This window comes from Schistocerca gregaria, chromosome 5 (genome assembly GCF_023897955.1).
Source record: "Schistocerca gregaria isolate iqSchGreg1 chromosome 5, iqSchGreg1.2, whole genome shotgun sequence".
Classification (NCBI taxonomy): domain Eukaryota; kingdom Metazoa; phylum Arthropoda; class Insecta; order Orthoptera; family Acrididae; genus Schistocerca; species Schistocerca gregaria.
In genome coordinates, this window is record NC_064924.1 from 107949185 (window position 1) to 107975528 (window position 26344).

At 45.9% G+C, this 26344-nt stretch overlaps 1 protein-coding gene across 1 annotated transcript in view; it reads left to right on the plus strand.

Annotated features, from left to right (window-relative positions):
- The window catches only part of LOC126272086 (hemicentin-1), a 1030571-nt gene that overhangs the window by 527714 nt on the left and 476513 nt on the right, over positions 1–26344 (plus strand). Inside the window, exon 6 of the mRNA XM_049974649.1 lies at positions 10054–10220. Coding sequence (XP_049830606.1) covers positions 10054–10220 — 167 coding nt within the window. The remainder of the gene's footprint in view (positions 1–10053; positions 10221–26344) is intronic.

The following is a 26344-nucleotide window of genomic DNA, read 5'->3' on the forward strand; positions in this document are numbered from 1 at the left end:
AACGACTTGGCTCCGTAGTCGAGCTCGCTAAAGGCTGTCTGCGTTGTGCTACTAGGCTCTGCCGTACTTGGTTCGAATCCCGCTACTGAAAAAGAAATTCGCCCGTGTTTGGCTGGCGAGGGGAGATAGATGGTGACTAAAAGTCCCGGCTCACACTTGCCAACATTCCAAACATCCCCTCATCGTCTCATGGGGTGAGGATATGTGGGACTATTCATGGTAATACGTCCGTAGGATAGAGGTGAGCTCGATGACCCTCTTATTGCTACTAGAGAAGAGTACGCTGTGTGCCGGCACTGTTTCACACTCTCCTTTCCCTGTCATCACACAACACACCACCCGATACCATCACCTACCAACTAGACACGCGCATCGTGAGGAAAGAGACCATTTTGTGTAGCGAAAGCAAACCATTTCCGGTTTGATGGCAGAACCTATTCCTCTTTGTCTCCCAGACAACAATGCCATATGATTCTTTATCTTTGCCATAACTAGCTCTAAAGAATTCAGCCTCATCCTCAATCGTCGGATGAAAGTTTACGAATCTTCATATTGCCACACAGTCTTCATCTTTACGCGTACCCGTTATTCCTGCATGTTTTCTAAAGCTATTCGTAGCAGAAGCTATTTCCTGCTTTTCAGTAAATATTAGTGGGTTAAAATTACCATAATACAATTAAGTGTACCTTGATTATCTCTCCAGAGAATGATTAACCCACCATGGAACAGAATGAGCTCGCCAAACCTAAAAATCGCGTTTGCAACAGCCTTTAGTTAATAATTGAAGCTATACTATGTATAATATATCACTGAACACTTGACTGAAGAGCACGCAAAAATGCGCTCGCTCCGTATTTACAATTTTTTTAAATAAAACATGGAGATAAATATACAATAAATAATTTTTTATTGTTTGAAAGAAGTTGTTCCTAGATTCAATGTACCTATGAGCGACTTCCAAAGGAAACAAAAATTCGCTTTACGGTGTTTCATACAATTATGGAACGAATTTAAAAATTTTATATGCTGTCATAATTTATTCATAAGGCAGTGTAACCTTACGTTAGGGTTTTAATACAATAACTCAAGTATTAAATGTTAGAAGCTGTGTTTATGTCTTCAGGAAGCGTAACTGAAGGCGCGCAAATTACTCAGACTATATTTATATGATATTGGAGAATGAGAGCACTTAACGGCCTCACAAAATAATGAAAGGAAAACAGTTTGTCTCTTACTACATTTTCGCTTTCCATGGCGTAAAACTCCAGCATTGGGCATACGTTCTAATTTACTACCTCTTAACTACTATTAATTTCAGTTGATTAAATATAAGCTGAGTGCCTGGTATTTCTAGTCTACTATTTCCAGTCTACTGTTAGTCCATCTGCTCCTTCTTTCGCTCTGGTCCACACCGTTCTCCCCTCTCTCTCTGTCCACCTCCGCAACTGTCCACTCATCGTCTGTCTCCTCCTGCCCTCTGTCCATCTACTTTCTCATTCCATCTGCTCCTCCCCTTCTGACTATTTGCTCCGTCCCCCGCTCTCCATCTCATTCTTCGCCTGTAAGTCCACCTCCTATTCACTCCTCTGTCTCCTCTGCACTCCCTATAAGTCTTAACTCCACCCCTCCCCCCTCCTCTGTCCACCTCCGCCACCCACCACCCCCATTGTCTCTCCATCTGCTCCTCCTCCTTCACCTTGGCCATCTACTCCTATGCCTCTCTCATTCCATTTGCTCCTCCCCTTCTGTGAATCAGCTCCATTCCTCTTTGGCAATTACATCCTATCTCTCTTAAGTCTGTTATATCACCTTACCCCCCTCATCTCATCACCCCCTCGAAGTCCACGTCCTCCTCCCCTATCTAAGTCCACCTCCTCCTCTCCCTTACCTCTCTGCATTATCACCTCCTTTCCAATAAGATTTTGTTGCTTCTAACCCCAACAAATATTGCTTTCCAGACAGTAAGTAATATTAGTACCAAGTTTGGGTGAAATAGATCCAGGGGTTAGGAGGACCTCTTCACTCGCGGCTTTATCAGAATAAGCACTGGTCACATGTATGTAACATCACCAACTGCGACATGGTCGTGTATACAAACAGTGATTCAATACTGTGAAATGTTTTTTATTCCAGTCTTTCATCACAATATGAATTCTTTAGACGATGACCGGTTTCAGTCCGTATTGACCATCCTCAGATATTTTTTTACACCATGTCCTAAAGTGATAAGGCTGTAATGGCATATTTATACGTTGTGGAGATCCCATTACGGCCTTATCACTTTAGGACATGGTGTAAAAAATATCTGAGGATGGTCAGTACGGACTGAAACCGGTCATCGTCTTAAGAATTCATATTTTGATCAAAGACGAGAATAAAAAACATATGTATTTAACATATTTGACTCATATTTGTACACATATTTCATCTGAATCTCTAGTGAAATTCACCCTTAGTTTCGTTCTCACGCATCGCAGTATTTATGACGTAAAGAGAATCGTTCGACATGACAGAAGTGCAACCTTTCTTTAAATACCTGCAGGTGACAATGCTGGGCCATCAACAAATGTCAGCGTGCGAATCATTCAACGAAACAACATGGATATGGGATTTCGGAGCCTAAGGCCCACTCGTATATTAGACTGCACTACACAAAGCTTTACGCCTCGCCTGAGACCGTCAACTCCGACATTGACTGGAAACACGTTGCCTGGTCGGACGAGCCTCGTTTCAGATTGTATCGAGCGGATGCGGGTATGAGGACAGCCTCATGAATCCATGGACCCTGCATGTCAGCAGGGGACTGTTCAAGCTGGTGGACGCTCTTTAATGGTGTGGGGCGAATGCAGTTGGAGTGATATGTGACCCTAATACGTCTAGATACGATTCGGACAGGTGACACGTACGTAAGCATCTTGTCTGATCACCTGCATCCGTTCATGTCCATTCCGACAGTGCGACACCCCACACGGCCAGAATTGCTAGAGAGTGGCTTCGGGAACACTCTTCTGAGTGTAAACACTTCCGCTGACCACCGAACTCCCCAGACATGAACATTATTGGGCGTATCTGGGATGCCTTGCGACGTGCTGTCCAGAAGAGATCTCAATCCCCTCGTACTGTTACGTATTTATGGACACTCTTCAGGATTCATGGCGTCAGTTCCCTACAGCACTACTTCAGACATTAGCCGAGTCCATGCCACGTCGTTTGTGGCACTTCTCGTTGCTCGCGGGGGCCTACACGATATTAGGCAGTTGCACCAGTTTCTTTAGACTTTCAGTGTACTTGCACGTCGTAAGCTTGGATACTTTTTCAGCGACCTCTGAGAGAGAGGTTGTTCTGTCCCCACAGTGGTTCTTTGCAGATAGTAGATGATATGTGTACGAAGTTTGTTTGAAAACTATCAGGTGGTTAAAGATGTGGAATAAACATACATACATTTTGTAATACGTATGGAGTAACTTATACACTCCTGGAAATTGAAATAAGAACACCGTGAATTCATTGTCCCAGGAAGGGGAAACTTTATTGACACATTCCTGGGGTCAGATACATCACATGATCACACTGACAGAACCACAGGCACATAGACACAGGCAACAGAGCATGCACAATGTCGGCACTAGTATGCTATTCTCCCATGGAGACGATCACAAAGAGATGCTGGATGTAGTCCTGTGGAACGGCTTGCCATGCCATTTCCCCCTGGCGCCTCAGTTGGACCAGCGTTCGTGCTCGACGTGCAGACCGCGTGAGACGACGCTTCATCCAGTCCCAAACATGCTCAATGGGGGACAGATCCGGAGATCTTGCTGGCCAGGGTAGTTGACTTACACCTTCTAGAGCACGTTGGGTGGCACGGGATACATGCGGACGTGCATTGTCCTGTTGGAACAGCAAGTTCCCTTGCCGGTCTAGGAATGGTAGAACGATGGGTTCGATGACGGTTTGGATGTACCGTGCACTATTCAGTGTCTCCTCGACGATCACCAGAGATGTACGGCCAGTGTAGGAGATCGCTCCCCACACCATGATGCCGGGTGTTGGCCCTGTGTGCCTCGGTCATATGCAGTCCTGATTGTGGCGCTCACCTGCACGGCGCCAAACACGCATACGACCATCATTGGCACCAAGGCAGAAGCGACTCTAATCGCTGAAGACGACACGTCTCCATTCGTCCCTCCATTCACGCCTGTCGCGACACCACTGGAGGCGGGCTGCACGATGTTGGGGCGTGAGCGGAAGGCGGCCTAACGGTGTGCGGGACCGTAGCCCAACTTCATGGAGACGGTTGCGAATGGTCCTCGCCGATACCCCAGGAGCAACAGTGTACCTAATTTGCTGGGAAGTGGCGGTGCGGTCCCCTACGGCACTGCGTAGGATCCTACGGTCTTGGCGTGCATCCGTGCGTCGCTGCGGTCCGGTCCCAGGTCGACGGGCACGTGCACCTTCCGCCGACCACTGGCGACAACATCGATGTACTGTGGAGACCTCACGCCCCACGTGTTGAGCAATTCGGCAGTACGTCCACCCGGCCTCCCGCATGCCCACTATACGCCCTCGCTCAAAGTCCGTCAACTGCACATACGGTTCACGTCCACGCTGTCGCGGCATGCTACCAGTGTTAAAGACTGCGATGGAGCTCCGTATGCCTCGGCAAACTGGCTGACACTGACGGCGGCGGTGCACAAATGCTGCGCAGCTAGCGCCATTCGACGGCCAACACCGCGGTTCCTGGTGTGTCCGCTGTGCTGTGCGTGTGATCATTGCTTGTACAGCCCTCTCGCAGTGTCCGGAGCAAGTATGGAGTGTATATAAAACAATCAGGCATGTTAAGTCGTTTTGTGCATAGGAGTACGGTTCTTTAAAGGATTGGGTGTGGGGGTGGTAAAGACTTAACTGCTTATTTAAGAAAATTCTAATGTATCTGATTCCCGCGACTTTTTTCTGCAAAAAAATAAGCATCTTTTTAATTGATATTCTAGCAGCCCTTCCGTTATTTCGGTGACTTAGCTGCTCTCGGAAATATGCAGAAGTTTAAGCTAACGAAGCTCCTCCTATTTGTCACCGAATGAAAGGTTATCTTCTTCGCAAAATTGCGACAAGCCAGTTTCGTGTTCTCGTGCTGCAGAGAATACTGCGCTAGTGCCTAGGGCGAAAGAAATGCAGTGGCAGTGGTGTCGTCGCTAATTGCACTGCAGAGTCCCCCGGCTGCACCACTGGCGCTGCAGTCGGCGCTTATCGCCGCCATGTTTCACGCAGCACGGCCCAACTTGGCCGTCACAGAGTTGTGCCCTTACACTGCCATTCTGCGCGCTCCTTAGACCCGCGCTACGGCCAACTTGCGTAGTCCGCAGCCCTTTTCGCCTCTGTTCTACGCCGTACAGGTGACAGTTATTACAACCCGCTTACCATCCCTTGTTTGTCCTGCTTTGATGGACGCGCTAATTCCGTTTAATTAGAGGGTTGTACTGTTAGACGCTTATACTTTGCTACCAAAGCAGAAAATGCTACAAAAGGTCAAAAACTCCATAATAACCAGGAATGTCGGTGAAGAAGCTGAAGCACTGTGGCATTTACCCTTTGATGCAGGTGTGGTCAGGTGGAACCAGAATGGTCAGCACGATCGAATTCCGCTGTACACGGAAGATAATGTTTCGCGAGCGGACACACTACACGATGCTAGACATGATAAAGTAAAAGTCATACATTGAGGTGAAAAAAGTCATGGAATAGCGACATACGCTAGTATCGCATACAAAGGTATGAAAGAACAGTGCATTGACGGAGTTGTCATTTGTTCTCAAGTGATGCACGTGAAAAGGTTTCCGACGTGATAATGGCGGGAATTAACAGACTTTGAAAGCGGACTGGTAAATGGACATAGACGCATGAGACATTCCAGTTCGGGAATCGAAAGAGAATGCAGAATTCTGAGTTCCACAGTGTCAAGAGTGTGAGGTGAACATTTCAGGCATTACCTCTCACCACGGACAACGCAGCGGCCGACAGCCTTCACTTAACGACCGAGAACAGCAGCGTTTGCGTAGAGGCGTCAGTGCTAACACGCAAGAGATACTGCCTGTAATAACCGTGGAAATTAATGTGGGACGTACGACAGACGTTCTCGTTTGGACAGTGCTGCGAAATTTGGCGTTAAAGGGCTATGGCTTCAGACTACCGACTCGAGTGCCTTTTGTAACAGCGCGACATCGCCTGCAGCGCGTCTGCTCGTCTGGAGAACCGTGGCCTGGTCAGATAAGTAACTCATGGTAGGGTTCGAGAGTGACGCGGAACCCACGAAGCCATGGATCAAAGATGTCAACAAAGCACTTTGCAAGCCTGTGGTGGCTCGGAAATGATGTTAACTGTGTGTACTTGGAATAGACTGGGTCCTTTGGTCCAAATGAACCGATCATTTACTGGGAATGGTCATGTTCGGGTACTTGAAGAACGTTTGCAGCCATTCATGGACTTCGCGACCGAAACAACGATGGAGTTTTTATTGATGATAATGCGCCATGCCACCAGGCCACATTTGTTCGCGAAGGGTTTGAAAAACATTTGGAACAATTCCACCCAGATCGCCCAACATGAATACCATGGAACATTTATGGGAGATAATCGGGAGGTCAGTTCGTGTACAAAATTCTGCACCGGCAACACTTGCGCAATTATTGTCGGCTATAGAGAGTAGCATGGCCCAATATTTCTGCAGGGCACTGCCAACCATTTGTTGAGTCCATGGCATGTAAAGTTGCTGCACTTCGTCGGGCAAAAGAACCTCCGACACGATATTAACAGGTATCCCACTACTTTTATCAGCTCAGTGTGTTTCCCATCCTTGTTTTGGTCCGTACTTCGGATCGGCAGTGCTTAAGTTTGAAGTACGTATTTCTCCTGATTTTTATGATATAACTTACAAATTATTTCATGTTATCACTGTTCATATGAAGTAGAGAATAAATTATAGAAAATCCAGGATAGAATGTAACAGTATAATGAAAAAGATAGTTGTTACCTTATAGCGGAGAAAGGCACAACAAGAAGACTGTGAGAAACTTTTGTCAAAAATAGACAACATACACACACACTCGCGCAAACGCTGCTCACACACACATGACCACAGTCTCTGGCAACTCGAGCCAGACGGATATTTCATTTTACCCGACAAAGACAAGTTACTGCACCTCATTTCTTAAAAGTAACGCCCATCTCTGCTCAACAATAAAAAGTGCTTTCCATATTATTTGTTGAATGGTTTAGTCATTATTTTTCTCCATATTCATCTACTCTCGCAAGCCACAGTGTGTGGTGGAAGGTACTTTTCGCACCACTATCTGTTCCCAAATGGTTCAAATGGCTCTGAGCACTATGGGACGTAACTTCTGAGGTCATCAGTCCTCTAGAACGTAGAACTACTTAAACCTAACTAACCTAAGGACATCACACACATCCATGGTCGAGGCAGGATTCGAACCTGCGGCCGTCGCGCTCGCGCGTTTCCAGACTGTAGCGCCTAGAACCGCTCGGCCGGCCTATCTGTTCCCAAGATTTCCGCTGTGTTCACGAACGGCGCTTGGGAAAAGTGACTATCGGTAGGGGCAACTATGACGGGACGACTAATTTCTAGTGGAGATAATTTCACGAAACATATGTGGAAGGAAGTAATATGTTGTTTGACTCTTCTTGAAACGTACGCTTTGGAAATTTCCACAGTAAACCTCTCCAACATGCACAACGTCTCTCTTGTAGCATCGAAGACGGGAGTTTTTAGGATTGATTTAGGGGAAGAGACCAAACATTGAGGTCATCGGTCTCGTGGGGTTAAGGAAGGATGCGGAAGGAACTCGGCCGTGCCCTTTTAAAGGAACCATCCCGGAATTTGCGTGAAGCGATTTAGGGAAATCACGGAAAACCTGAATCAGGATGGCCGGACGCGGAACTGAACCGTCGTCCTCCCGAATGAGAAAGACGGGAGTTTGTTAAGCATTTCCGCAGCGCTGTCGCACTGTTTGAACGATCCCATGGCGAAACACACATGTCTTCATCGGATCTTCTCTGTCTGTTTCTTTAATCCAACTTAGTATGGATCGGATACTGATGAGCAGTACTCAAAAATAGGTGGAACAAGTGTCTTGTAAGCCACTTCTCTCGTGAATCAATTACGATTTCCTACGATTCTTCCTGTGAATCTGCCTGGCATCTGTTCTGCCTTCAGTTTATTTTATGAGGTCACTCTTTGTTGTTTCCAGTGATTCTTCGTCGGTTGCTTAATCGTACAACACTGGATTTCTTCGCCGGCTTGCACAATACGTTACAGCTATTTATGTGCAGAGTCAATTGCCAGTCACTATAGCAATTATTAACACTGTGCAGGACTTTGTGCGTTTCTGTTCAGTATTCTGGCGTCGAAACCTTCAGATAGTCAACAGGACGGTCTCCTAATACTCTCACGAAGTCTCCAACGTTATCTGCTAGATCATTAATATGATTATTATATAATTAGATACTAGAAGTTGACCTCGGCGAAGATCAGTTTCGATTCCGTAGAAATGTTGGAACACGTGAGGCAGTACTGACCCTACGACTTATCTTAGAAAATAGATTAAGGAAAGGCAAACCTACGTTACTAGCATTTGTAGACTTAGACAAAGCTTTTGTCAATGCTGACTGGAACACTTTCTTTCAAATTCTGAAGGTGGCAGGGATAAAATACAGGGAGCGAAAGGCTATTTACAATTTGTACAGAAACCCCATGGCAGTCATAACAGTCAAGGAGCATGAAAGGGAAGCAGTGGTTGGGAAGGGAGTGAGTCAGAGTTGTAGTCTATCCCCGATGTTATTCAATCTGTATATTGAGCAAGCAGTAAAGGAAACAAAAGAAAAATTCGGAGTAGGAGTTAAAATCCATGGAGAAGAAATAAAAACTTTGAGGTTCGCCGATGACATTGTAATTCTGTCAGAGACAGCAAAGGACTTGGAAGAGCAGTTGAACGGAATGGATAGTGTCTTGAAAGGAAGATATAAGATGAACATCGACAAAAGCAAAACGAGGATAATGGAATGTTGTCGAATTAAATCGGGTGATGTTGCGGGAATTAGATTAGGAAATGAGACACTTAAAGTAGTAAATGAGTTTTGCTATTTGGGGAGCAAAATAACTGATGATGGTCGAAGTAGAGGGGATATAAAATGTAGACTGGCAATGGCAAGGAAAGCATTTCTGAAGAAGAGAAATTTGTTAACATCGAGTATAGATTTAAGTGTCAGGAAGTCGTTTCTGAAAGTATTTTTATCGAGTGTAGCCATGTATGGAAGTGAAACATGGACGATAAATAGTTTAGACAAGAAGAGAATAGAAGCTTTCGAAATTGGTGCTACAGAAGAATGCTGAAGATTAGATGGGTAGATCACATAACTAATGGGGAGGTATTGAATAGAATTGGGGAGTAGTTTGTGGCCATGTTCTGAGGCATCAAGGGATCACAAATTTAGCATTGGAGGGCAGCGTGGAGGGTGTAAAATTCGTAGAGGGAGACCAAGAGATGAATACACTAAGCAGATTCAGAAGGATGTAGGTTGCAGTAAGTACTGGGAGGTGAAGAAGCTTGCACTAGATAGGGTAGCTTGGAGAGCTGCATCAAACCAGTCTCAGGACTGAAGACCACATCAACGACACCAGATAGTAGCGGCCGTGTACCATTCCCTTCGGGTTGTGACAAAATATCTTTACATTTGTCGATTGTGTTACGTTCAGTTTTCGCTGTGATGATATTGTTATGCTGTTCTATCTCATCAGTATCTTATTACGATATTGTACTCTGTATTGCAGTTGTAATTTTATTTTTCAGTTTATCGTTAATTGATAGCGTAAAAACGGAAGGAAAAAAGAACGTAAATATGACCGAAATTGATCATTTCACATATATATATATTAGTTTATTCGAAACACGTTGTCAGAAAAATTGAAAAGAAATAGGGGTGTGTGTAGTAAGACCTGTGGCACTGGGCAACAGGTGTGTTGATTGCGGCTGTGTACTGTTTCAGTGCGGCCCCTGGAGCTGCAGTTGACGGGCGTGAAGGAGCACGTGGTACAGGGAACCAACGTTGCAGCCGTGTGCCAGGCGGTGGGCGCCAACCCAGAGGCAACCATCACCTGGTACAATGGGACCGACCGCATTAACAACACCGCGGGGAACGTCGTCGAGCAGCAGGTAAGCGCCACCTCCCTGCCTACACGTTTCTACTGAGAGTACACGAAACAACTTCTAGCAGCAATTTACCGTCGCTGGAGGAGCGAAGCAGTCCTAGTGAATGAGAAAATGCTCAGGTTGATCCAATTCCCAATAAAGCTCATAGAACAGATGCACACATTATTAAGTTCAAATTGCTGACGCGTGCTGGTTGTGCTAGAAGCGTTCCAAGTGATTGGGAAAATTTGAAACTCATTTCCAATTTGAAGGAGGGTTGTAGAACACATCTATGCACTACTAGGCGATCGTTGTCAGAGGCGCTAGGGGCACGGCAAGGATGGATGTGCGCTTGAGCATACGCAACAGGAGTAGCGAAATCCTAATGACAGACCCCAGCCGCCTAGTTAGCGTGGGAAGTGGGTGATTTGGTAGCAGAGCCCGCACATTCTAACAAGAGGAGGCGCGACGTTGGTACATTTGCACATTTAGCAGGCCATAAAAACAATATAGTGAGCATGTAGTAAGCAGCACTACTCTGGAAATTCCGAGAAAATCTCAAGACAAATTTTCCGCGTCTATTATGCGGCTTATGTATCTGTGCGTAGGTGCCGGACGTTACAGTTCATGGTGATCAAGCGAAAGCCGGCACGGTAGCTGAGCATGTTCGGTCAGAGAACTGGGTGGCATCTGTAATTAAAAAAAAATGAGTGAAGGGATCAACAACGAACTTCAACGGATGTCATATGATGATCGCTACAACCAAATACAACGAAGAAGGGGGGGAGGGGGGGGGGGGGGAAGCGGTTAGCGTTCGATCCTCGCATGCCAAACGTATATGAAGCGACGGTTCGTTTCCCACTCAATCTTAATTTTTAATCTATATTTATTTCAGCACTGATCACGTAATTTAATTTATATGACATTTGAGAGGTAATGTAATTGGAAAAAACACGCGTGTTTGCTTGAAGTTTTAGTGAGTTTCATGTTTTTTAACTACTTATTATTTTTAATTAAATTTAATTACTAGAACAAACATCTTTCACGATAAATGATGACAGCCAAAACAGTTGCAGGATAAAGATTAATAAATTATGTTGTATAAATGGAGATGATGTTTTTACTACTGACGACGCCTTTGGCACAATTGTTTTATGAATCTCCATTGCAGGATGTGATTTTAGCGTATTTTACTTCTGATGAAGGTATATTTATACATACCGAAACCGTGGTCAAGAATTTTTAATAAATCTTTATCCTGCAACTGTTTTGGCTGTCATTATTTACCGTGAAAAATAGTTGCTCTTTCAGTCATGCTTAAAATCTTGACAGACATCTTTATAACTATCAACAAATAAATGAAGAAACGGGCAGAGTTTTCCTGAAGATGTATGCCTTTCGTGATTTGCGAAATCCCTTGTACATGCAATGTGGTAAGATATACGAAACTACTTTGCACCTCGACGCTTCGAGCTGCAGACACAGAGGCAGGCCCCATTTGGCAGTTACCTTGCGTAGTAATCAGTCGTTACTGGAGTAGCAAAAACGAATACTGTAGGTGCAAATTTTTTGAACACCGCAGAATTCACACTTGTACTACAAAAGTAAACGTTTGAGTGTGATTCGAACCGTCGCCTTGTACAGGTTCGTCTTACGTAGCTCGAACGGTAACAACTTGCCCACAATGACTTTTTACAGCCGGTACCTTCGCACAGATACATCAGTTACATAATAGATGCGTAAAACTTCTCTTGCGATTTTCTCGGAATTGCTAGAATACTACACCTTACTACTTGCACATAATTTGTTTTAATGGGCTGCTAAAGGTGTACAAAGTTTGAAGTAAATCCGTGATCCTAACATCGTGGCCTGCCCTCTTAAGATGGTACTTACGTAGAAATGGCATTTCTCATCTCGAACTCTGGGGAGTCTCCACATTTGCATCGCAACACGTCTGTTCCCTGTAACTTGCCGATCTGCGCACTGTGAACATTATTGCTATCTCTTCACTACACAGCGTGGCACCACAGTCTTCACGCACCATAGGTCAGGAAAGCGTATTCATAATCAGGTACGAGTAATTATATACACTCCTGGAAATGGAAAAAAGAAAACATTGACACCGGTGTGTCAGACCCACCATACTTGCTCCGGACACTGCGAGAGGGCTGTACAAGCAACGATCACACGCACGGCACAGCGGACACACCAGGAACCGCGGTGTTGGCCGTCGAATGGCGCTAGCTGCGCAGCATTTGTGCACCGCCGCCGTCAGTGTCAGCCAGTTTCCCGTGGCATACGGAGCTCCATCGCAGTCTTTAACACTGGTAGAATGCCGCGACAGCGTGGACGTGAACCGTATGTGCAGTTGACGGACTTTGAGCGAAGACGTATAGTGGGCATGCGGGAGGCCTGGTGGACGTACCGCCGAATTGCTCAACACGTGGGGCGTGAGGTCTCCACAGTACATCGATGTTGTCGCCAGTGGTCGGCGGAAGGTGCACGTGCCCGTCGACCTGGGACCGGACCGCAGCGACGCACGGATGCACGCCAAGACCGTAGGATCCTACGCAGTGCCGTAGGGGACCGGACCGCCACTTCCCAGCAAATTAGGGACACTGTTGCTCCTGGGGTATCGGCGAGGACCATTCGCAACCGTCTCCATGAAGCTGGGCTTCGGTCCCACACACCGTTACGCCGTCTTCCGCTCACGCCCCAACATCGTGCAGCCCGCCTCCAGTGGTGTTGCGACAGGCGTGAATGGAGGGACGAATGGAGACGTGTCGTCTTCAGCGATGAGAGTCGCTTCTGCCTTGGTGCCAATGATGGTCGTATGCGTGTTTGGCGCCGTGCAGGTGAGCGCCTCAATCAGGACTGCATACGATCGAGGCACACAGGGCCAACACCCGGCATCATGGTGTGGGGAGCGATCTCCTACACTGGCCGTACACCTCTGGTGATCGTCGAGGGGACACTGAATAGTGCACGGTACATCCAAACCGTCATCGAACGCATCGTTCTACCATTCCTAGACCGGCAAGGGAACTTGCTGTTCCAAACAGGACAATGCACGTCCGCATGTATCCCGTGCCACCCAACGTGCTCTAGAAGGTGTAAGTCAACTACCCTGGCCAGCAAGATCTCCGGATCTGTCCCCCATTGAGCATGTTTGGGACTGGATGAAGCGTCGTCTCACGCGGTCTGCAGGTCCACCAAGAACTCTGGTCCAACTGAGGCGCCAGGTGGAAATGGCATGGCAAGCCGTTCCACAGGACTACATCCAGCATCTCTACGATCGTCTCCATGGGAGAATAGCAGCCTGCATTGCTGCGAAAGGTGGATATACACTGTACTAGTGCCGACATTGTGCATGCTCTGTTGCCTGTGTCTATGTGCCTGTGGTTCTGTCAGTATGATCATGTGATGTATCTGACCCCAGGAATGTGTCAATAAAGTTTCCCCTTCCTGGGACAATGAATTCACGGTGTTCTTATTTCAATTTCCCGGAGTGTATAATGCCATTAAATTAATGTCAGAAGATGTGAATAAGGAAGCAAAAAAAAACATTAAACAGTCCTAGATAGGGTTACCGTAACCGCAATCTATTCCAGTCGCAGAACAAAGAATGAGGGGGGGGGGGGGGAGGGGAACATACGTGCATTTACTTCCGGAGGTTTTCGTACATCAGAGAGGGGAAGAAAGCTTTATTTTTACGTCATATTGCCGAATAGGTTGTCAGGCTACTGACACATTATTTCCACGTGATACAACTTCGTTATTTTAAGCACGCGTTTTTAACCACAACTGTTTTCAGAGATACCTCCACGTTTGGAATGTTTATGTAAAGACAGCTAGAATCATAAAAGAATGTAAAGTGTGATATACGTTCCTCATAACGACAACAGCTGGTATTTTGAAAAGCGACCTGCTAATATGAGAGGGGAGTTTATGTAAAATCTGATAAATTTTATGTATGGTAAAGCACACATATCGCAACAGTCTATTAGACTCTTAGTAGCACACCCGATTTCTTCAAAGAAATGTGCAATGACTCAACATTGTATTCATACTGGCCACTCGGTGAATTACGGCAACGTCCAGACCGTGCCCTCACCCTTTTGGGATTCGTTGTCCAAGGGGGCGGTGGTAACATGTCTAGTAGACAATAACAGCAAACAGAACTAAGGCTTCCATTTAGACAATTCCTTAGTTTTGGATGTTTGATATTCTGTCTCGTATTACCTATTTTAACGAGGCTCAGCCTGATTATAGTACCTCCGAACGCTCTGTTCGAACGAGTGATTTAATCTACGGATGCATTCCTTGACAAACTGACTAAATTTTATGCCTCGTGCAAGTGGTGCGGAAACTTGCTGGCTGACTAAAATGGTGTGCAGCGTCAGGACTTGAACCCGGGACTTTCCTATCCGTGAGCAGTGTTCCTTTCTCCCATGAGTGTTAGTCGTGCTAGGCATGCAGGAGAACTTTTGTAAAGCTCGGAAGGCAGGGCAGAGTTACTGGCGGAAGTAAAGCTGTGAGGGCAGGTCGTGAGTCGTGGGTAGACAGCTCAGTCGATAAGAGCATTCGCCGCCAAAAGCAAGGTTTCAGGTTCGTCCCGGTCCGGCATAATATTTTTTTTTTTTTGTTTTCTGCCAGGAAATTTTTAAAACAGCGTACTTATCTGAAGAGTGAAAGATTCATTCCGGAAAGCAGGGCTATTCTGTGTACTGCACTATGTTGACTGATGCGTGTTGATTTTTCATATTGTTTCGGTGCGGCAAGTGTTCTCGGCATCTCAGGGAATCAGTAAGACAAGATCCCAGTCGCCTTTCGGCACGCTAGCGGCACGGACGTCTGTTTACGTCCTCGCCGCGCAGCTCGCTCGCGGAGTTGTTTACGTGATTCTGCCGTCTTAGCGCGCTATATTTCATTCGACAGAGAATGGCTTATGCCCACCGAAAATCGACACTGAAGATTAGCTTTGCACCTGAATATGCCCGACCAAAAGCACTGGAAATCGAACAGTTTATCAGAGATGAAGTCAAGATTGACTGCAACGATCTTGTTGGCATCCACCTTTCTATAGTGAGCAGTGTGGTATACGTGAAATTGGTCAACGAAGACATATGTGAAAAAATTCTAGATGCAACTCGAAGTGGTCTTAAGTTCCGTCACTCTGATGGACACATCGGTGACGTAACTGTGGAACATGCGGGACTTGGACTGCGCACGATACGTGTTTTTGAACTCCCTTTCGAGGTGCCTTCAGAGGTAGTGGTATCTGCATTCCATCCATATGGAAAAGTGATTAGCCACACAGCTGAGAAGTGGGTTCAGTTCACTACATACCCGGTTCTCAATGGAGTACGGCAGATCCGCATAGAACTAACCAAACATGTGCCGTCCTACTTATATATTGGTGGCTGCCGTGCAATTATTATTTATGATGGACAGCCGAAGACATGCTCGGGATGTGGCAAAGAAGGACACCTCCGTTCTAGCTGTCTGCAGCGCAGAATCACACAGTTACCGCCTGGGGACCTGCCGGCCACGACCGCTCCGACGTCGCTACCGCTGACGTTTGTCGAAGCTCTCCATAGCGACCCCCGACCGCGAACACCACTGGCTCCTACTACTGGTACATCGTCGTCTCCGGTACTGCCTCAGGCTGTTGCGGACGGACCGACGCCCTTGCCTCCTCCTCCCGACGTGTGCAGTGGTGAGCAATCTCAAGGACAGGGGATGGCCCTTGACTCCATGATTGTGCCTACCGATGCTTTTGTGCCTGAACTTCCGGATCTATAGGCGTCTTCGGACACTGAAGATCACGTGCGCAAGCAACGGTCGCCGAAGAGACGTCGGAAACGGCGGATCGCCCCGTCTGACACCTGCAGGACGCAGTCTCAAGACGATGAAGATCAAAATTATCAAGTTGTTCCCCCGAAGGACGAATCCGTGGTGGAAGCACCAACTTGCACTCCGTCGGACGTACAACCATCCTTGCATGCACCAGGCGCTGTACCTATGGACGTTGAACAACAGCTGAGCCAGGACAACTCTTCCACCACCGACGTGACACTGCCTTCGGACTCTGCTGGTACTCCACTGGACGCACACCATCCACGCACCCTTGCGTGGTCTGACGATGTAGCCGACGAAACACCAACTAGTGAGACAGCTGCGAATGCCGCTGCTCCAGCCCACGACTCCTAATCGACAAAGTTACAGGATGGGGATGTGCAGCCTACTGGGACAACATTCTTGTTCGCTGCTGCTCTTCGTGCCTCCATGAGCGTGCCTGTAGTCCCAATTCTACGACAAGCTTACAGGATTGGCTCCATCAATGTCAACACCATTGGCACCCCTGTCAAACTACAATTGCTCCGTGATATGTTGAGGGCGTCGGACCTAGATGTTGCCCTTTTGCAGGAAGTTCGCCTGGCGACGTTTCCTAATGTCTATGGCTATATTTCCTACCTCACGCCGTGTGCCGACGGTGGCAGTGGGACAGCTATTCTTTTAAAGGAAGGCATTGATGTAGATGACGTGATTTACCTACCATCGGCTAGGGGTCTTGCTGTGACTTTCCACGGTGTTCGAGTCATCAATGTTTACGCTCCCTCGGGCACGGCCAAGCGACGGGAGCGGTCGCGATTCTATTCAGAACAGATCGCTCCTTTGTTTGTCGGACGCTACGACCATATTGTTCTTGGCGGCGACTTCAATTGTGTGTTATCCCAAAAGGACCAACATCCCCATTTCACCACATGCCAGGAACTCAAGCTGCTTGTGCATGAACTGAAACTCACCGATACTTGGGACCGCGTGCATGGCGATCGGCCTGGGTATACGTACGTCACCAGCCATTCAGCAAGTCGTCTTGACCGTGTCTACGTGTCCCCGGGACTCGTAACTGCCACGCTTGACGCTGAGTTATGGCCTACCGCCTTTTCCGACCATATCGCCTACATTTGCACTGTTTCGCTCCAGAGGCAGAAGGTGTGGCGCGGTCGAGGCCTGTGGAAGCTGAATGTGGCCCATCTCAAGGATCCGGAATGTAGGCAGGTCGTAGAGACGACGTGGAACAACTGTGTGAGACGCCTTCCAGCGTATCCTTCAACACTTCGGTGGTGGATCGACTGCGCCAAGCCTGCTTTACGTCGTTCTATGATGAATTACGGTCGCGATAAAATGTTATGGCACCGACATACCATGGAATACTATTTCACAATTCTCCGGGAACTCTCAAACCTTGCCCCCTCAGTTCAACGACAGGTTGAAATTCAACGTATTAAGGCGAAGATAATTTCTCTTATGCGTCACCGCCTTGAAGGCACAGTAGTACGCGCAAGATGTCACGAATGTGTACCAGGAGAGCTCCCGTCCATGCATCATGTTATCCGAGAGAAGCAGCGGTGTCGTAGAAAGTTGATCAACGCCCTCGACATGCCAGATGGTCGTCGATTGACGTCCCAGAATGACATCGTAAGAGCCTTTGTGGATCACTACAACGAGTTCTATGCAGCAGAGGACCGGAACGTGGCGGTAATGTCTGATGTCCTCCGTTCCTTGACAGATACCCTGGACGAGTCTGCTGCGGAGATTCTCACGGCGACAATTACGGCTGATGACGTTGCCGATGCTCTTCATAAGGGTGCGGCAAACAAAGCCCCAGGTCCAGATGGGTTCCCGCTGGAGTTTTACCACACATTTCATGACATCATGGGCTCACGCTGGACTGCGATGTATGAAGAACTGATGAACCCTGACTTTCCTCTCCCACCCGAATTCGTAGAAGGCTTGCTTATCCCGGTCCCCAAGCCATCGGGAGGTCGAGGAGTGGAACATTATCGGCCGCTGACCATGTTAAATTGTGACTTCAAGATTTTTACCCGGATTCTTGGCGCTCGCATTAGGCGCGTCGTCCCTCAAGTTATCTCTCTGGATCAAACGTGCTTTGGAGGTGATAGTAACATTCAGACAGCACTCAGCGATTACCGTGACGTTATAGCCCTGACCATGACCTGTCGCAGTCGTGGTGCCTTAGTGACAGTGGACTTCGACCACGCCTTTGATAGAGTGAGTCATGACTTTCTCGAAAACGTACTCCGACGCATGGCCTTTCCCCACAGGTTTATACACCTCGTCTTGCGGCTTCTCCGAGGTGCCACGTCGCGGGTGCTGGTCAATGGCCGTGTGGCGGGCCCTATTAACGTCATGCGGTCGGTCCGTCAAGGATGTCCGCTGTCGATGCTGCTTTTTGCCATTGCCCTTGAGCCACTATTACACGGTTTGAGGAGCCGGTTGACAGGCATAACAATGAGGGGGACTTCTTTCATCTGCCGCGCCTATGCAGATGACTTGGTGTTCTTGGTTCTATCGGAGGATGAAGTGCGAGAGGCACTGGCGTGGATCAACCAGTACGGGGCTGCTGCGGGCAGCCGTGTGAACCTGACGAAATCTAGTGCTATGTCCGTCGGTAGAGGCCTTCCAGCTGAGAGTGTGGCACCATTGCCATTAGTGGACAAGCTCAAATGTTTGGGGATCACCTTCACGCGTGATATACAGCGCACGATCTCATTTAACTACAAACGCCTGCTTCAAGCTATCCGCACGAACGTTCGTGGCAACCTCCTGAGAGCATTGGACATGTTACAAAAGGTGGATTTTGTTAACACTCATCTAGTCTCGCGACTACCCCATTTAGCACAGATTTTACCGATGCCAAAGGCAATGGCACACAGACTTCAGGCGGCGTTTGGCTACTTTGTTAGCGCGGGTCTTATCTTCAAAGTCCGCTACGACACGCTGACACTTCCTCCTCGAGATGGCGGCCTCGGCCTTGTCAACGTCCGAAAGAGAGCAGCTGCCCTTTATGTAAGTACGATGGTTAAATCGTGGATCCGCCGACGAAACGGATTATCGGGAAGCCTGATTGATGAAGTGGCCCCTCCCTCTCGAGTGGCACCCGTTGCAGTAGCCCATATTTCTTCCCCTCTCTCACATATCCGGACCTTTTTCATCGAATACAGTTATGTCCATGCCGACTTGCCTAGTACCAGACCCCCTATGGCACGTGATGTTTACCGAATCATGATGAGAAATCACACTCGGAATGTTGTGGAAAGGCGATATCCTACGATCGCATGGCCCGTGGTATGGCGTTCTGTACACCATATATACCTAGACACGAGCGCACGTGCGACCTGGTATTTGGTCGTTAATGGAAAATACATGACACAACTTCGTCTACATGCCATAAAAATGACAGATTCGCCGCTGTGTCCTCGCTGTCAAACGCTTGATACGGACGAACATCGACTGATGTGTGGATCTTCTGCAGAGGTGTGGCAGCTGATTCAGAAGATGCTTGCCTTTCTTCTACGTACGGCTCCCCATGCCATTACACCGAAATCTCTTCTGTTCCCAGATGAGACATACTTCCCAAGTACGAAGACCAACGCTGTGATCTGGATAAAAGGTCTCTCGATCTCTTATTTGTTCCATGAAGGTGATAAGAGTGTTCTGGATTTTTGGACATTCCTGCAAGATCGATTTACTTTTCTCATGCACCATCCGCGATACCGTCAGTACTATGCCAATTTTTTGGGTAGTGCCTTCTTCGATCCCCCCTGCAGCTGGGGTGTCCCAGGTATGAGAAGATGACTTCAATGAGAGTGTGTAATACCAGGACTCAGTCCCATGTACCGGAAAATGCAATATTCTTCGTGAAGACGTGCCTGGAACATGCCCGACTGCCTTGGGATTCGGTGTGCGTCTACCCACAAGTTGGCGGGACGCGGATGCTGCTTTGTCTGTTCTGCCAGCTGCCAGGAGGGCGTTTTCTTTAATTCCTATAATTCCCTTTCTATTTTATATGTTACTGATGGTAATTCCACATAATTTTTTTTTTCGCCTGGAGGGCGTCCTATGTGATATGAACAAATATATGTAAAATAAATAAATTAATTCATAAAAAAAGATGGTAGAGCAAAAAAAAAAAAAAGTCGATAAGAGCATTCGCCGCCAAAAGCAAGGTTTCAGGTTCGTCCCGGTCCGGCATAATATTTTTTTTTTGTTTTCTGCCAGGAAATTTTTAAAACAGCGTACTTATCTGAAGAGTGAAACATTCATTCCGGAAAGCAGGGCTATTCTGTGTACTGCACTATGTTGACTGATGCGTGTTGATTTTTCATATTGTTTCGGTGCGGCAAGTGTTCTCGGCATCTCAGGGAATCAGTAAGACAAGATTTAACCCATCGACTAGACTTGCCAATATTTGAAAGATTTTTAGTCTAAATATCGGAAGAATAGAAAATGGTGTTCGCAGCTGCATGCTTGAAACAGATGGATCATCCAATTCGGTGGGAAAACTGAAGATTTACATTACTGAGGAGCTTCTCGACAAAACTAAGAAGCTCCACTCGTCCATGGTGGACTACATTGTACGACTATGGATGTAGGGCCAACAACAGCATGATGTGGATATGAAAATACACATCTCGTTTTTTGATGATCTCTGTTTTCGCAAACGAAGTTGCTGCCAGGAACACATATTAGCAGATTTCTTCAGAATGTGTGGCCACATCGAGACAAATATGTGGTTCGTCACTGACATTCCATTTATCGACTACCTTGTCATGAACTGAAGTCCACCATTCGTATACAGAAACGAGTTATGACACATTCAGTAATGATTAAAATGTTCAGCTCACTGTTCCCACAATGGTGGATGAAATTAGCGTCTGCTAACTGACGAATCCGTAGTTGAAGGAAACTACTGATCCTAACTTCAGGCCCTATTTAATGAGAATCAACTGAGTTAAACGCTAAAGATGACTGTTATATGGGGATAGCTGAACACTTAGTAAAAAACAGAGACCAAGCCATCCGCTCTTAGCTCATTGACTTCCTTTCCCCATTAACCTTTTGTCGAATGCCTGACATCTCACAAAATTTTAAAATTCGAATTATGCAGTTGCTGTTGTCAACTTGGATTGTAGACAGATTTGTACCCAAGATGAGGATAGCATGTATGACAGCATATGAAACACATTTATTGAACATTTGTTGTACCGAAGGAGGTATTCCAGAAGCTTCTCCTATTAGTGGATTATCTCGACAGAAATCAAAATTGTGTATCAGAGGTAACTTTCTTCTTATTAACCTGGTGCTCATCACTTTCTTCCAGCCGTGTGGCCGACTTGATGTTCGCCACGCCTGCTTGGTTGATATGATTGACCGCAATTGGTTCTGTACCCCCCCCCCAGTCCCAGCGATGCATAATAGCATGCCAAGAATGTCGTTGTAAACAGTAGAAATTAACATTGCAGCGGTACCTGACCATCCGAAAGTTAATTATGCATAAATATTATTGGCATTTCATTATAAATGTGGAAGTTATCTTGATGATCCCTTCGTAGAAGTGTTTATTTCTATCATGATAGTGTTGAGTTGACTCACGTAGATCCTCCATGGTGCAGTGCTTACGACATTCGATTCGTATTCAGGAGGAGCGAGGTACAGATCCTAGTCTAGTTACCTTGGCATAAATCTTCCATTGTTTCTCTAAATCACGTGAGCTCCCTTGAGCGAGATATTGCTTTTACACTTTTGTCCAATCCGAGCTAATGCTCCATCTCTAATGACCATCGACGGTAAGGTGACGTCTAAACCCTCCATTACCATTTTGTAGACGTTTTGAGATGCACCTTAGTAAATGGTTCACCTGGATACCTCATTCCATTTAGGGATTTCTATGGTCTTGGTGCTTCATAATGGCTTGGTGACAGATGTGCCTCTCATCCAACAAGCTGTGACGTCAAGTCAGCCATCATATTCAATATTACTACACATAAACTCATGTTGGATGCCGCTTCACAGATAAGAGTCTTGATTAAGATGAATCAGCGCTTAGAACTAGGTTAAAAAGATGTCAACAACAATGTTCTGACATCAGAAACAGTACTTAATGCTCTTTTTGTGTCTAATGTGATTCAGAGCTACAAGTTGAAACGTCCCCTTAGAAAACTTAACGAATTACTATGCAGATAAACCTCTTACATTATTTGATTTTCAAACAGCTGAGCAAAATCACTTACCTCACAAAAATCTTCGTTACTCGAACTACTGCAATACAGCGAGCGCCAATACTGCCAGCTAAATAAAATATTCTAACTACTGAAGGCACTAACTACTGATAGGCATTGTTAGCAAATGAAAGATTTTGATAGAGAAGGAACAATGTATTTACCTTAATAGTGTTCAAAAGTCATAATATATATAGCAGTTCATGACATCCAGTCTTAGAAATTTACTGGCTCTGATGGACACACGTCCAGATCATCCGCTCTCAAAACTCCGCCATCTCTCTCCCCACATCCACCCCTGCTGGCGGCTCACCTCCAACTGCGCAACGCCACGCGCTGTTAACAGCCAACTGCCCAGCACTACAATAGCAAATTCCAACAATGCCACCCAGCCACAGACAGCACACAGCACAGCCAGTGATCTTCATACAGAGCGCTACGTGGCGGTGGCGTTACCAATATAAGAACGTAAACAGCCTACTTACAAAGTCTATTTTCAGAAACGCTGTGGATGTTTTTTCCGATACTTAAATCTCCGTTTGTTTGTCTCCTGAGCCCAGCCATGGGTTATTTTTCTTCTGCGCGGATGAAAAAATTGCGTTGGCGCCTACGGTTCACGGAATTTGAGAAATGAATTTATTCATAAAGCAGATTAAACATTGAGCTTGAAAGCGGTGCAACTCAGAACTTTTCAACTTCTGAGATATTATTATCCATTTTACTGCAAATGTATGTAATTTTGGTTTAATACTGAGTGCGTGTGATGTTGTGTAGCCCTACTATGAATAATTTCTCAGCGTATAGTTTCTACTGGTGGTCCCTCCGTCCCTCCCTCCCTCTCCCTATTCCCGACCCAGCGTAGTTTTTTAACCCATCAAACTGCCGTGTATAAAATAGCTCCAAATGCCTAATTACTTTACAAACGAGTTAATGAGTTAAATATTTGACGTTAAGTATGTAAAACCTTTGTGACTGAAGATATTTTAGTTTTTTCGGATTTAAATGTTTATGGCGTCAAATCTCGTGTACTATGCGTCGTATAATGATATAATTTTGCCAGCACATTGAGTGGTGTATGTGCATAATGTCTGAAAAATAAGTGGATTAGCAGTAAGGAAATAACCATTCAAAACGTCAAACCTGATGTAGTACGCGATAAACTTCTTTCCTTTCATTACTTTGTGAGGAGGTGACAGTGACAAAAAGTTTCGAACACTTTAAAGTTTTTTAGAAGTCGTTAAGTTCTTCCACTCTCAAAAAAAGCCGATGAATGGATTATTTGTGGTTACTTCGTGCGCTCTGAGTCATTCTGTGGTAAGACGTATGCACAGTTTCTAACACTGACACTTTACTTATGGTATTATACCGTTCACCTAAGATTATACATTTTGATGAGTACATTATGACAGTATTTCAGATTTCTAAATTTGATAAATAACATTATATAAAATACCGAAAACCAAATTCTTGTTGCCCGTGAAAGTCGTTACATACGCAGTCTGCAACTTGGACCGAGTGACCATTTTAACTGTTTAGTAATATAGATGTGAATATGACAATTTAATGTTTGTGCCCGGTCTGACATAAAATTTGTTCGTATAACGTCGCAGTGCAACTGTTTAGAAGTTTGCAAAATTTACAATTACATAATAGTTTTATTCTACAAGCCACGTAACGGAGTATGACTGAGAGAACACTTCTTGTGCCTCCTCGCTATCTCCTGTTCGGTTAGTGAATGATATGTAGGATGTAGGAAGGACGACTGTTTGAAAATCTCTGTATGTTCGATAGATGATGTTTAATTAAATACCTTTCAGCCGTCAATTTTCAACCTTGTTTTATTTGGCAACCACTTTCAGCGTTTTACTACGCCATCTTCAGGCCCATGACCGACTTGTAGGAAGAATTTCTGACCTCTGTTTTGAACACAAGCGAGGTAGGTTCTTCCTACACGTCGGTCAGGGGCCTGAAGAAGGTGTAGCAAAAAGCTGAAAATGATTGCCAAATAAAATAAGACTGAAAATTGACGGCCGAAAGGTATTTAATTTGACATAGACCGATTGGAAAGTTCTGATTTCACTGCGAGGATCTTTTAGCGTAACGAATTGGCAAGGATGTAAGATGGTTCTGTCGATGTCTGGCAAAAATCTTCCTTACAATTAATTTAACTTTATGTGGTTCATCTGTTATGTAGGCTTTTGCTACCTTGGCAAAGAGCAGTCTGTAATTACAAGGTAGTTGGTGAAGTACTGAGACACCAGGGTTAGATTTCGCACCAACTATTTTTTGTCGGTTAGTCACAAGAATGGCAAGGAAAGCGTTTCTGAAGAAGAGAAATTTGTTAACATCGAATATAGATTTATGTATCAGGAAGTCGTTTCTGAAAGTATTTGTTTGGAGTGTAGCCATGTATGGAAGTGAAACATGGACGATAGCTAGTTTGGACAAGAAGAGAATAGAAGCTTTCGAAATGTGGTGCTACAGAAGAATACTGAAGATAAGGTGGATAGATCACGTAACTAATGAGGAGGTATTGAATAGGATTGGGGAGAAGAGAAGTTTGTGGCACAACTTGACTAGAAGAAGGGATCGGTTGGTAGGACATGTTTTGAGGCATCAAGGGATCACAAATTTAGCATTGGAGGGCAGCGTGGAGGGTAAAAATCGTAGAGGGAGACCGAGAGATGAGTACACTAAGCAGATTCAGAAGGATGTAGGTTGCAGTAGGTACTGGGAGATGAAGCAGCTTGCACAGGATAGAGTAGCATGGAGAGCTGCATCAAACCAGTCTCAGGACTGAAGACAACAACAACAACAGTCACAAGAATAATAATGTTCACACCGAAAAATAAACTAGGTATTTACGATCGAGTACGTAAGTGAATACATAAATTGAGGTGCCAGGAGTCTCGGGAAGCGTAGTACCTGTGGAAGAAGTGCCCTGTATTGTGTATGTTGTGGCTAGATGGAAATCTCTTACAGAAAGGTGTACAGTGAACATGGTTGTAAGTCGCGATTTAAGTGCCAGCGGAAGTGGGATGGTTATCAGTTCAAAACACAGAGGGTCACAGCATATCGGAGATTACGCAGTAAGTCTGCTTTCCGAGGTCAGTAGTGTCTAGGTAATCTTTCTACCACTAAACAGTCGCACAGAACGTCCGGAAGAGTTTGATGTCACGTCGCCTGTCAGAGCCTTACGAAGCAGTCAGCGGTCTGTTATTTCTGCCAGAACTGTTTGCAGATAAACGCATCGCATAGGTTTGAGCCGCCGATGTGCGTTTCGTGTCCCAGTGCGTTCCCATGGCTTTTGGCCTCTCATTGTACTAAAACCTTTAAATGAAACGTTTATAACAGATTTATATTCACACCTCAGTTCAAACATCACATGGCAACGGTTTATTTGTAAGCATAAGTACAGCCAGAATAGGGGCTGCGACTACCAACAGAGACTGCTCGCGCCACGCGGCATGTGGATTCCCTGGAACACCCACCTCACTTTCATTATTGCGTGTTAAAAACACATCTATCGGCAACAAACTATTGAAGTCCACTAAGGGTCCGAGCTGGATGGATGCAGGCTGCTGTGCTAGATCTGATGTAGCCGCTGGTATCCGTTGCAAGGCCATAGAGGAACCTGAATCAACAATGGCAGAAGATTTCTCCGTCTTGTCGATGGACTTACTATCGTGCTTACTGTCATAAATGGCAACTCAAATCCAGCTCAAGTGGAACAGAATGCTCATGCTTCCATCTCAGTGCCAGACAGTCCAATCAACAACCGAAGATCTATTTCAATGGAAAAGTGTAAATTACAAATCAACCCCAAAGCACCAACGTGAACATAAACCGACCTGAACACCCCCACTAAACCAGCACACGTGGAAGACAGCTAATCGAACACAACAACACACACGAGTCATGTAGTATGCAAGGACTTTCTCTTCAAATGGGAAAAAGCTCTCAGTCGATCCAGCAGTTGAGGGCTGACACCCTAGATCACTTCAACATCACATCCAGGCAATGCAAAGGACTTTCACAAAATTCCACTGACTGGATTGA